This window comes from Gymnoscopelus microlampas, assembly GCF_963454915.1.
Source record: "Gymnoscopelus microlampas genome assembly, chromosome: 24".
NCBI lineage: Eukaryota > Metazoa > Chordata > Actinopteri > Myctophiformes > Myctophidae > Gymnoscopelus > Gymnoscopelus microlampas.
This window is the reverse complement of record NC_139961.1, coordinates 10,446,700-10,459,798: the sequence shown is the minus strand read 5'-3', so window position 1 is coordinate 10,459,798 and position 13,099 is coordinate 10,446,700. Positions and strand designations below refer to the sequence as shown.

At 42.2% G+C, this 13,099-nt stretch overlaps 1 protein-coding gene across 8 annotated transcripts in view; it reads left to right on the top strand.

Annotated features, from left to right (window-relative positions):
- LOC311040496 (inositol polyphosphate-4-phosphatase type I A-like) overlaps positions 1-13,099 on the top strand; it is an 81,675-nt gene that overhangs the window by 28,346 nt on the left and 40,230 nt on the right. For all 8 annotated transcript variants that reach the window (XM_084050819.1, XM_084050818.1, XM_084050820.1 and 5 more), the window contains exons 3-9: positions 4,800-5,040; positions 7,420-7,464; positions 7,656-7,774; positions 8,826-8,942; positions 9,852-9,931; positions 10,840-10,951; positions 11,645-11,735. In XM_084050819.1, the coding sequence (XP_083906945.1) occupies positions 4,935-5,040; positions 7,420-7,464; positions 7,656-7,774; positions 8,826-8,942; positions 9,852-9,931; positions 10,840-10,951; positions 11,645-11,735 (670 nt within the window). In that variant the 5' untranslated portion in view covers positions 4,800-4,934. The remainder of the gene's footprint in view (positions 1-4,799; positions 5,041-7,419; positions 7,465-7,655; positions 7,775-8,825; positions 8,943-9,851; positions 9,932-10,839; positions 10,952-11,644; positions 11,736-13,099) is intronic.

Here is a 13,099-nt window from a genome sequence, read left to right as displayed (position 1 = left end):
ACACACACACACACACACACACACACACACACACACACACACACACACACACACAGCTTAAATCCTGATTTATACTTAGTTACATGCAAGTGTCGTGCACTGAAAATAGCCTATGTACAAGCTTGTGAGCTTGTAGATTGCCTATTTTCTTGTACAGACAGTAGATTATTTTCTCGTAGATTGCACAGTAGATTGCCCATGTTCTTGTTGATTGCCTATTTTCTTGTACAGTAGATTGTCTATGTTCTTGTAGATTGCCTATTTTCTTGTACAGTAGATTGCCCATGTTCTTGTTGATTGCTTATTTTCTTGTACAGTAGATTGCCTATGTTCTTGTAGATTGCCTATTTTCTTGTAGATTGCAAGTACAGTATCCCAGGCTTTATGTGGGTGAGCGTTGTGACCTTCCTTTGATCACCGGCTCCTTCTTATCCCAGAGCGTTGGAAGCAAGCGGTCGATTGTCTGGGAAGTGTCAACCTGTTGTGTTTCTGGCTTTAGGAGTGGAAAATGTGACTGCATTTGGATTCAGAGCAAATGGATGTTTCACTCCTCCAGGTTTGGGGGCCCAAAACAAAAGTGGAGCTGCGACATTGGAAGTGCATTTAGAGAAGGATTTAGTGTTTCAGAGTTGTCGGATCACGTTGGTACTTGTTGGTACCATATAGACTCCTCAAAAAAAGTTCGGAAACTCTATCTCGGTCGATTATTTCTCCCCTTCCACAATACAGATTGGTATTGTATTTTATACCATGGGAAAGCCTGATTAGTCATCTTTACAACAAGGTACAACTTGTATGAGCAACACAGCTAACCGTGTGGGTAGCACACTGGTTTGTGCTACATTATGCTATGCATGTGCAGAAGCACCCACCCACGTACACACACACACACACACACACACACACACACACACACACACACACACACACACACACACACACACACACACACACACACACACACACACACACACACACACACACACACACACACACACACACATACATGCACACACAGTTGTGGTTTATTGCATTCATCAGCGCTACAGTCACTCTGCTCAGCTAACAAATCCTTCAGCCTGTGTGTGTGCGTGTGCGTGCGCAACTAGTGTTTTGTTTGCACAAGTGTGCACATTTGGCCTGCCCAACCCAGCTGTCTCATTAAGACGGATTGAGCGTGGTTTTGTGTGTGTGTGCGCGAGTGTGCGTGTTTGTGCGCAGACACACATATGCACACGTCTGACTCATCTTGTGAACAGTAATGCGCTGTCATATCTTCTCATAATTGCATAACAGGGCAGCCTGCTCTGTTCTTCTTTAATGCGTACACAGCTAACACAATCAAACTGATACTAATGGGTCTTCACAGACAGTCTGGATCATCATGGACACGTGGCTGTTGATGGACTCATTAGCAGCTCCAGCCTGGGAACATTTACCCTCAGAACTATATAGTCTATCCTACTGTTTTCCTCCTTTTTTACGTTTCCTACATTAACATTTAAAAAATATATTATTTCAAATAATAAGTTTAAACAAAAAAAAAACTTTTTATCAATTAAAAACAATTCTAACTAGAAAAAGTGCTCCTCGGAGCACAACTCTCCGCCAGAAGACTTGTGTTGGTTCGAAGGTCGCGAAGGTCGCTATCCCTCTTGTATATGTAAGTGTCCTATCCATCCTGTCTGGGTAAGTGTCCTCTTCCGTTCATTCTGTGTAAGTGTCCTATCCCTCCTGTCCTATCCGTCCTGTCTATGTAAGTGTCATATCCCTCCTGTCTATATAAGTGTCCTATCTGTCCTATCTGTCCAATAAGACAGATAGGAACAATTGGACCGCGACTACTTGACTACTTCCGGTTCGAAGGTCTGGGAGTGAGCTAGTGGCCGGATTTTCGGTATTGGAATCTGGCTTATCACAGTGACACATGTATTTATAGGTCGCTATCCCTCTTGTATATGTAAGTGTCCTATCCAACCTGTCTGGGTAAGTGTCCTCTTCCGTTCTGTCTGTGTGAGTGTCCTATCCCTCCTGTCTGTATAAGTGTCCTATGTCATATCCCTCATGTCTATATAAATGTCCTATCTGTCCTATCTGCCATGCAGCCATTTCATGGTTCCCGTCTTACCTCACTCTGACAGTGGCGGAGACACTGTCAGAGTGATGCCATGTATATATAGGCCCGGTGGCGTCACTAGCCAATCAGATCACAGTATTTCACGTGTCACGTGAGGCTTGACCAATCGGTGTGTCATGTTTAGAAAGTGAAAACGCAGTGATAACAATACTCTCCTGGCGGAGAGTAACAATTAATTTAAAATGAATAAAATAATTTTTTCAAATAATTTCCTTAAATAATTAAGTTTAAGAAAATGAAAATAGCTGATCTGCAAGCTCACAACACAGTGCGAAGCGTCTAATTTATCTTTTGCGTCCAAAACTTTGGGAGCCACTGGTCTATCCTATCTAATCCTATCTGATCATTTGTTCTCCATATTGACCTTTGATCTTGATCCTGACAATCCAGCCGTCCGTTCTTGAGTTATTTGGTTCTCAGACTGACACTACGGATAATCGTTATTATTGTTTTATATCGTGATAAAAAAAACGCTCACAATAATCGTAGCGCATAGATTTTAATTTATCATGAAATGTTATATAGTGCATGTCCTCCGTTATAAACTAGGATGAATTGGCTTTTGTTGAGCTGCAAATTCAGTACCACGTAAACCCTCTACACTTGATAAAACTGGCCTGTTAAGAGAAACAAGAAAAAAAAATGACACAGTCATAATTTATAGCAGCTTGCAAGCTAAACTAATCACAATAATCTCATTTTGGGGGATTTAGGCCAAACAGTACTGTTTAATGTCTGAATCTATCTTTATCAATTGCTTAGGGCAGTGGTACTCAACATGTGGGTCAGGGGTCCCCAGGGGGGTCCCCCACATGATTTTTAGGCGGTCCCCAGATGTCAGTAAAGAGATCGATAATAACAAAAAAAAAATGAAATGAAAAAAGACCATTACTGCATTAAAAGTGATCAACAAACTATACTATACTGGTCAAACATTGGCCAAATTGTTAAATAATGTAAGAAAGAGATAAAAGTTTTGAAAATGGCCGATCTACAAGCTCACAACACCTCGCAACGTGAGGTGTTGTGAGCTTGTATATCGACTATTTTCACAATATATATCTGATTCCAAGTGCTTGTCAGGGTGGGGAGTCCTCAGTTCCAATATGATTATGAGCGCAGGAGCTTGTAGATCTGCTATTTTCAGAGCGCAACACCTGAGCGCAACCAAACATACAATGACTTGTCTTTTAGTTCTATTGGATCTCTTCTCCACTAGTCCCTCACTAACATTTTAGTCAAGTTTTTATTTGTCGACAAAATTGTCAATATATCTAGTCTTAGTTTTAGTCATCGTAGCTTTGTTTTTATTTAGTTTTTGTGATTTAGTCGACGAAATCAACACTAGGGCATTCCACATTTTGGTGCCAGAGCAGTAGAATGAGAATGTCCCATGTTTGTTCTAAATGTGGGAGGTACCAGATCAAGGCCCCTCCCCCTCGTGTTGTGGCTGTGGGTGTCATTCACTTGTGTGGGAGAGAGAGAGGGATAATACATACAGAGAAAGACATGATAAAAGTAAAACGGAGAGAAAGAGAACAGAACAGGAGGATGGAGAGGAGGTGAAGTTCGAGGATAAGGAGATAAGAGGGGGAGGAAGGAGAGAACAACTATGAGGGAGAGAAGACGCAAGGGAGAGGATGAGAGAGGGAAAACACACACTGTGATGCAAGCCAGAGACAGAAAACGCACACGCACGCACGCACGCACGCACGCACACACACACACACACACACACACACACACACACACACACACACACACACACACACACACACACACACACACACACACACACACACACACACACACACACACACACACACACACTCAAAAACACAAACTCATAGACTTATGTCAGTTCACATAGCAAATCATGCAGATGATGCTGTGCAATTGAGTCGCACACACACACACACACACACACACACACACACACACACACACACACACACACACACACACACACACACACACACACACACACACACACACACACACACACACAGTGTGAGCAGCAGCAGTGAGGAGGCAGATCGCCATGGGAGACAGGAGGCAGAGAGATGTTCAGCTGCATGCTCCCACAAACGTGCCTCCCTCTCTCTCTCTCTCTCTCTCTCTCTCTCTCTCTCTCTCTCTCTCTCTCTCTCTCTCTCTCTCTCTCTCTCTCTCTCTCTCTCTCTCTCTCTCTCTTGTTTATCTTCCTCTCATTCTCTCTATCATGCTGTTTCTATCACTGAGAGCGATAGAAGCACCATGATACATGAAGATTCTCTCTCTCTCTGTCTTTCTATAATCATGTTCTCTGTCAATGTGTATTTGTGTGGTTGTCCTGATGTGTCATTCTTTCATTCCCTGTCTCTCTTCTCTCTCCATCTCTCCATCTCTCTCTGCAATTCAATTTCAATTCAATGAAGCTTTACTGGCATCAGAAAACAACATAATGTTTACATTGCCAAAGCGAGTGTCAAACGACGATTAACTGTTACTTTTCAGGATTCAAATTCTAAAGTAGCAGATGATGTAGCAAATTATATCCATACGCACAAGTCAGATAATCTCTCTCTCTCTCTCTCTCTCTCTCTCTCTCTCTCTCTCTCTCTCTCTCTCTCTCTCTCTCTCTCTCTCTCTCTCTCTCTCTCTCCCCACTGTCTCCATTCAGAGAGGAGAGACGCTAACCAGAGCAGTCGTGGAGCTGCGCGGAAAGACGTGCACGTCACACGGGAGTGTGTGACTGTGTTTTTGTGACGACGTGTGTGTGTGTGTGTGTGTGAGAGAGAGTGGGAGGAGCGCAGGCATGGCGGGAGGTAGGGAGCGAGGGGCTCGTCTCCCCAGGCCCTGGTCGGTCTACAGGGCCAGCACCTTCGAACTGTCCAACGAGATGATCGGACTGGCCCTCGCAGGTAAGACTGTGTATTACTGTATGTAAGGGCTGGGGCAATTAATTAATTATTCTTGGCCCTTTTTCTCCAGCGCGGCGCCATTGCCCTCCTACTGCTTCACTCCATATCTGTTCGCTTCCGGGAGAGTCTCTTTCCCCGGTGTTTCGCCCAGACGGACAGTGTTTTGAGGTTAAGGTTTAGGCCTAATTTCTGTGAGGTTAGGGTTAAGGTTAGTGTTAGGCATAGTGTTTGTGAGGTTAGGGTTAAGGTTAGCGTTAGGCATAGTGTTTGTGAGGTTAGGGTTAAGGTTAGCGTTAGGCATAGTGTTTGTGAGGTTAGGGTTAGGCATAGTTTTAGTGCAGTTAAAATATTGGGGTTTAGAGTAGACGCAATCAAGGCGAAACGCCAAAGAAAGAGGGTGTCCCATTCACTTCCGTCCTAGCATGCTGCAGGTGTAATGCAGATAAACAGGGAACCCCCCTCCCCACCCCCACCCCCCACATTAAAGCGGAAACGGTGGGCGTGGTTAATAGAAGGTTAATAGAACCAGTAACCGACTTAATCTTGCTCATTAACCCATTCAATCCGGGAACGCATCTGTGTCATTTTATATTTTAGCTATAACCGTTATTTTATACTTTGGTGATTCAAAAATAGCAGATCTACAAGCTCATAGCGCGGCACCGAGTGCCGCGCTATGAGCTTGTAGATCTGCATTTTTTTAAATCGTGAAAATGTGTGCAAATCTTTGAATATATATATTTTTTTAAAGCGAACATTTTTAACTCAAATCTTTGCTTCTGGGGGTCCCTGGAACAATATTTAGAGATGGGGTCGGCGGCCAAATACATATCATTTTGGGGGTCCTTGACATGACAAAGTTTGAGCGCCACTGATATAGTAGCCTCGGAATCCCAGCCTTTTGGGCTGGCGGGGACATAGATTGGTGAAGCAATCGGAGGACGCGGCTGCTCCGGGCGCCTGGGTTTGGATCCGCCCTTCGAGACCATGGCTTGCTCTCGTTCTCTCAGTCTACTGATATAGAAATATAGGTTTTTCAGAAAACTGTTAGGACTTAGAAGACATTTGTAGATGCGTTCCCGGGATTGAATGGGTTAAAACAAAAATCCTTACATTTCAACGAATCTACCCGAAAAAAGATTATTCAATTTTTTACCACTTAATCCTGTATTATTCTTCGTTGTACAATGGTAGCATTTTATAACTAGTGAAAATAGCTCACTAGTTTAAAAACAATGAATTTAAAAAAATAAAAAAATAATAACTTATTCATTGTAATCGAGGCAAAAGTTTGATATCATCCTGACATTGATAGTGACCAGGCCTACTGTATATACAGTATAAATACTGTATATATTTAGTTTCTGTGTGTACACACACTTCTGTGTGTGAAGAACTAGAGATGAGCAGAACTGACCTAGAAACGGATGAGTTGGCAATGATCCTAGATTTGACTCCAAAGGAAAAGTAGGTTATATCTTTATAAAGAAATGTTTATGTTTAGATTTCAGCTTAGACATGAAGTTGGGGTAGTAGTGTACGCTAGAGATGGTGAATTTGAGGTAGATGGTCAAAGTGGTTGTGTGTGGGTTACAGATGATATGCAGTTTGTATCTACCATTTGTATATGTATTTATGTTTGTTTGGTGGTGGAAGAAAACATAAAATGAACGTGCGCTGTTACATTTGTTCGCCTTTTTACTTTGTAGTAATATATATATATATGTATATACACTGTATATGGTGTGGTTGTGTATGTATGTATTACCTTATGCACTGTATGTGTCACATTAATCCGGGAACACATCTGTGTCATTTTAGATTTCTTTGGCTATTCAAAAATAGCAGATTTACAAGATCTGCTATTTTTGAAAAATCTTGAAAATTTGAATCTTTGAATATATATTGTTTTTTAAAGTGAACATTTGTAACTCAAATCTTTGCTTCATGGGGGTCCCTGGAACAAAACATTTTGAGATGGGGTCCCTGGAACAAAATGTTTTTAGATGGGGATCCGCGGCCAAATACATATCTAAAAATGTTTTCTAAATCCTAACAGTATGTTGCTATATCAGTGGTGTCAAGGACCACCCAAAATGATATGTATTTGGCCGCGAACCCCCATCTCAAAATATTTTGTTCCAGGGACCCCCCCAGAAGCACAGATCAGAGTTAAAAATGTTTCGCTTCAAATACTGTATTTGCACACGCAAAGATTTGCACACATTTGCCACAATAAAAAAAAATAGCAGATAGCACATCTGCTATTTTTTTGATAGCCAAAGAAATCTTAAAATGACACAGATACGTTCCCGGTCTTAATGGAATAATCCTATATGTTTTTTAACATCGTTGTGACATGTGAACTGTACTTGACAGGAAATAGTCAAGACCCAGATGAACCGGTACTAGAGTTCAGTGTGGGTGAGTACACACTGGAGCCTTATATTTTTGCATAAAAGGGCTTCCAGTCAAAGCTTTTTTATTAACGCTTTGACTTACATCTGCCGTCTTCAGAATGTCTGCAAGAGCTTGTAGATCAGATATTTAACAACATAAATCTTCTCTTTCGTGTGTGTGTGTGTGTGTGTGTGTGTGTGTGTGTGTGTGTGTAGCCTGTACAGACCTGGTGACCCCTGCATTGGACCGTAAGCCCAACAGCTTCGTAGCAGCGAGCTGCACCACCCCTCCTCAGGCATTTTGGACCAAACACGCTCAGACTGAGGTCATAGAGGTACGACACACACACTTAACTTTTAATTATTGTGTTTACATTTGTATGCTATGTTGATGAATTGAATACGTGGGACCACAATGGAAAGAAGTCGCCAGGACTTTTTTGTGTTATCCTTTTAGCCTTAATGTCTTACTGTGTACCACGTGCTGTTTACATTTCTGTCTGATAAAGTATTCAATCAATCAAACACACGCACGCACGCACACACACACACACACACACGCATTCACACACACACACACACACACACACACACACACACACACACACACACACACACACACACACACACACACACACACACACACACACACACACACACACACACACACACACACACACACACATATACGTGCAAACACATACAGAAGGTTAGTGCTTAACCTTAAAAAAGAAAGGCGAGCAGGGAGCAGTCGTCGGTTGAATAGTTCACAGTTCACATGTATCGGGTGCACGGTTCTGACAGAAACAGTATCTTTGAAAAGGTCACCAGCAATCACTTTTAGGATCTCTTCTTTTTTGGCCCAGCCAGCAGCAGATCACCCACGGACGTTTCAGCCAACGGCCTTCCTCAGCGTGAGGAAGGCCGTTGAAACGTCTGTGTGTGATCTGCTGCTGCCTGGGGCTTTCTACAAAATAAAAGGACCGAGTGAGTGAGGACTAGAGTGAGTGCTGGTGATCTTTTCAAACATAGTGCTTAACCTTAAACACACCAAACAAAGCGTACCTACCAGCAGTGCTTAAACGTAACTAATACATTAATTTTATTTAATTAACCTGTGTCTAAACTGAACTACATTTACAGTAAAACACTATTTGATTGGTTGGGGCGCTGTCTAGGAATTCTTACATTGCTATACTTCTTGAGATCTAGCAGCACTAACCATACTCACAACCTGATCTAACACTGTTCACAGGGAACCAGTAACCATACTCCTAACCTGATCTAACACTGTTTACAGGGAACCAGTATACTCACAACCTGATCTAACACTGTTCACAGGGAACCAGTAACCATACTCACAACCTGATCTAACACTGTTCACAGGGAACCAGTAACCCCATCTACCTGAGCAGCATCGCCTTCTTCCAGGATTCCAACATCAACCAACAGACACAGGTCAAGCTGGCCGTGTACGATGTCAAGGACCGCTCCCAGGGCACGGTACGCATCCATACCCCCCCCCGTCCCCTTCCCCGTCCCTCCCCCTGTCCTCTAGACCAGTGGTTCTCAAACTTTTTCACGTCAAGGACCCCCAAAATGATTGCTGCGGACCCCCGCATCTCAAAAATATTTTGTGCCAGATTTTTTTTTTAAATAGCAAATCTTCTCCTCTGGGGGTCCCTGGCACAAAACCTTTTCAGATGGGGGTCCACGGCCAAAATATATATCAATTTGGGGGTTGACATTAAAAAAGTCAGAAGTACTGATTTAGAAGGCATTTGTAGAATCGGCCTCAGGTCTTACTGGGTCAATACCGTAAATTATAGTAACAATGAATGGTGCTATAATTCCATACATTAGGTTAATGCAGAGGTCAGTCCACTGCAGTAAGACCATTGTACAGTACAATCTCTCCCCACACTGACTGGACCGGGGAGATTAAACTTCACACAGGGATTGATCATTGATCAGATGATCAGATGTCACACCCTTACGGTCACACTGCATGACTTTGTAGGCAGATTTAAGGCCTTGTTTCGGCACATGATGTGGGGGTGGTGGGGGAGGCTCAACCAACTGGTGGTTGAGTCCTTAACCCCTTAACCCATTAAGACCTGAGCCGATTCTATACAAATGCCTTCTAAATCCTAACAGTTTTCTGAAAAGGTTGTGACCTTGTAGATCTGTTATTTCTGCTATTTTTTAGAAAGAAAGAAAAGAAAAGTTCTAGGTTCTACGTACAGTATGTAGGAGCTCTGGTTAAATAGCACAGAGGCTCCCTCTGAATCTCTCTGTCTCTCTCTGCCTGTCTGTCTCTGTCTCTCTGCCTGTCTGTCTCTGTCTCTCTGTCTCTGTCTCTCTGTCTCTCTGTCTCTGTCTCGGTCTCTGTCTCTCTCTCTGTCTGTATAGATGTACATGTTGGGCTCCGCCCTGTTTCCTGTTAAGGAACTGTTGCAGGAGAAGACCCACAGGCTACAGCTCGAACTGAGGTAACCACACTCGCGCGCACACACACACACACACACACACACACACACACACACACACACACACACACACACACACACACACAGACACAGACACAGACACAGACACAGACACAGACACAGACACAGAGAGAGGAGTTGAGCCGGTATTAGCATCAATACTATCCTCTACTCAGCCAGATGTGAGGTGATGTTTATCAAATCATCTGTTTTTGGCAGAAACATTCAGCACCGTCTGCCTTTCTACAGTATATCGATGGACTGGAATTAGATTGACTTCTATTGAGTTTTGTCTCCAGATAAAATTACATTTCTACTATAGTTAGAGCCCTGTTAGTGTTTGTTCATCTGTCAAATATGTTGTCATTCATCAATTCAATTCGATTCAATCTTTATTTCAGATCCAGGGAGATCCATATCACCATTACAAACACAACACAATAGAATAACAGAAAGGCAAAGAAAATGCAAATAGCCCACATTGTTCAATTTCTGACATAACATGTGCACCAATGGTTCCACAGTCTAGAGGAGAACCTGACATATCTTTTGAAAATAGTCGATCTACAAGCTCACAACGCGTTGCATCACAACGCGTTGTGAGCTTGTAGATCGTCTATTTTCAAATAGCCAAAGTTTCAAAAGGGCTGAAGTGGTTAATGTATGTTTTAAGTAAGTAGTAACTAAAGTTTAGAGTTTAGAGTAAAAAGTATAATATTTGCCTCTGAGATGTAGTGGGAGTAGTGGGAAGTAAAAACATTGAACACTGGAAAAACTCTAAGATTGTGCCTACTGTAAGTACTGTACTGTGTGAGTAAATGTACTTAGTGACTTTCCAACACTGAATTCAGTCAACACCGTCATCTTCTCTCTCCCCTCGGTTGATGTTGGTGGGTGGGTTTGATGGACAGATCGGCAGAGAACGAGCGTGTGGGGAACATCAGCGTGGTGGCCTGGCAGATGGAGGAGAAGAGAGACCAGAGAACACCCGTAGCCCGTCTCCCCGACACCATCAACGGACGGGTAAGAGCCGTCAGTTATGACTCCAATGTGGATCACAGCCTCTTTTCGCTTTTAGTTTTGTTTCCATTCCTTTGGGGGTATTATTTGTGTCACTTGAAATTCAAAAACATTTTTCCCAAAAAACTATGAAATACCGTATTATGCGAAAACAATGTGGTGCTTATTGGTCCAGCAGTTGGCGAGATTTTCTCCGGACAAACAGACAGCCAACTTGAAGAAAATGATAAAAACAAATGAGAGGAAAATATATATGTATATTTGACAGTACAGAAACGTTTACTGTCAAATGTTGTAATAGAGTTTGACAGTCGTGTGGTTGTGGGCCGTCATGAGTCATGATTCATCCGTCCCAGACCAAAGCTTTCACACTGTGTATATATATATGTCAGGAATGTTAGGGACATGCTGCAAATTGATAGTATTCCAGCCCTGTATCGGTTCTCTCTTCTAATTGGATAAAATTGGTATCCTGGCCTGAAAATACATTTTCTGTTTACTAAAGAGTTGGGGAGATGGGTATTATTTACCCCAGTTACTGAACAAACACTTTATAGCAATGATTACTATGGGAAGGTAAAGCTAGTTAACACTTATTAAAAAAAATAAAAATCACTTACTGCACCTTTTTAAAGACAACAACTGTCATTGATTGAATGGAGCGAGTATGATCAGTGGTATCTGTGCTGTTTTCAGACGGTGCTGCCTGTAGACGAGAGTCTGACAGAGTCCATGGGAGTCAGAACCAAGTACGCATCGCTGTCCAAAGACCTGCTGCTACGATCAGGTGTGTGTGTGTGTGTGTCTGTCATCAGCATACCCACAATTCTACTTGAAGCTACTGCACTTTACAACTTCCGTTCAATGTCCATCCATCCACCCCTTTAGGTTTATTTGTCATTTTTATGATTCACATAAAAACTAAATAGGGTTTCACACATTTTCACAGCGAAATGTATAAGTGCACACTAGAATAGAAGTTCAAAACCCAATTAAAAATCAACCATAGAATTACTTTAACTCACTGAGTGCCATTAACGTGTTTCACGTGTTTTTACCGCTATGGCGCTGGGTGCCATTAACGTGTTTGACGTGTTTTTGAAAAAATAGTCAAAAAATAATAATTCAGAACCCAAGATATCATCATCTGAAGATGTGCAGCTCCATCCACTCCTTGTTTAACTTAGAACTGAAAAAGGCTGTATCTCGCTTCCTAAGCACTTTTTGTTTTCTGTGAAAAAAACTCTGGCGCTTTTCAGAATCAATTCTGAAATAATTCTGGCAATCCTGGCACTCAGGGAGTTAATTACTATATATGAATAAGCTAAAAATATATTGACTGGTCAGATAAAAAAAAATGTAGCAATAAATGTCCTTGAGAGTGTTTTTTTGTACCGCTCACCCTCTCTGATTCAGCGAGCTAATTGCTGAATCTACACCTCTCCATCTCTGGCTACCTGCCTCCCTCCCTCCCTCTCTTTATCTCTCTCCCTCTGTTCTCTCTGTCATCCATGTGTGTTGACAGAACAGACAATAAATATATTATATATTATAATCTAGGAGGAAGTCATTGGTGACAGGTTTGTCTCTGAGTTCTCAGGCTTCTCACACAGACCTGATGAATCACTGCTATAAAGATAACACACCTGTGATGTCCACACGGAGATATGCAGTGTATTTGGACCTGTGTGTGTGTGTCTACGTGCCAAGTAGTTCTTGGCATGAAGTGACGCGCTGTGAGCTTGTATATCTGCTATCTTTTAAACAGCCAAAGTAACACATTTAGCTGGGGACCCCCTGGAACCCCTCCAAGGACCCCTGGGGGTCCCCGGACCCCACTTTGAGAACCACTGGCTTTGGTTATGTCCAATATCAGTGTTAATGTTGTTGACTAAGACTAAAAGACTTAAAGACTAAAAGACTTAAGATTTTGATATTTAGTCGACTAAGACTAAATATAGAAGAATAGCAGAATAGGACTAAAACTAAATGGTGTGTTATTCAAAAGACTTAGACTAAATCAGAATATAGGTTGCCCGTAAGAGGCTTCCGACAACTTGGGATGCCCAAAAAAGCTGCTGTAAAAGGGCTTGCATTATTCTCTGCTGTCTCATCTATTATTGGTAGCCGCCAAATATGGTGAAGATGTTT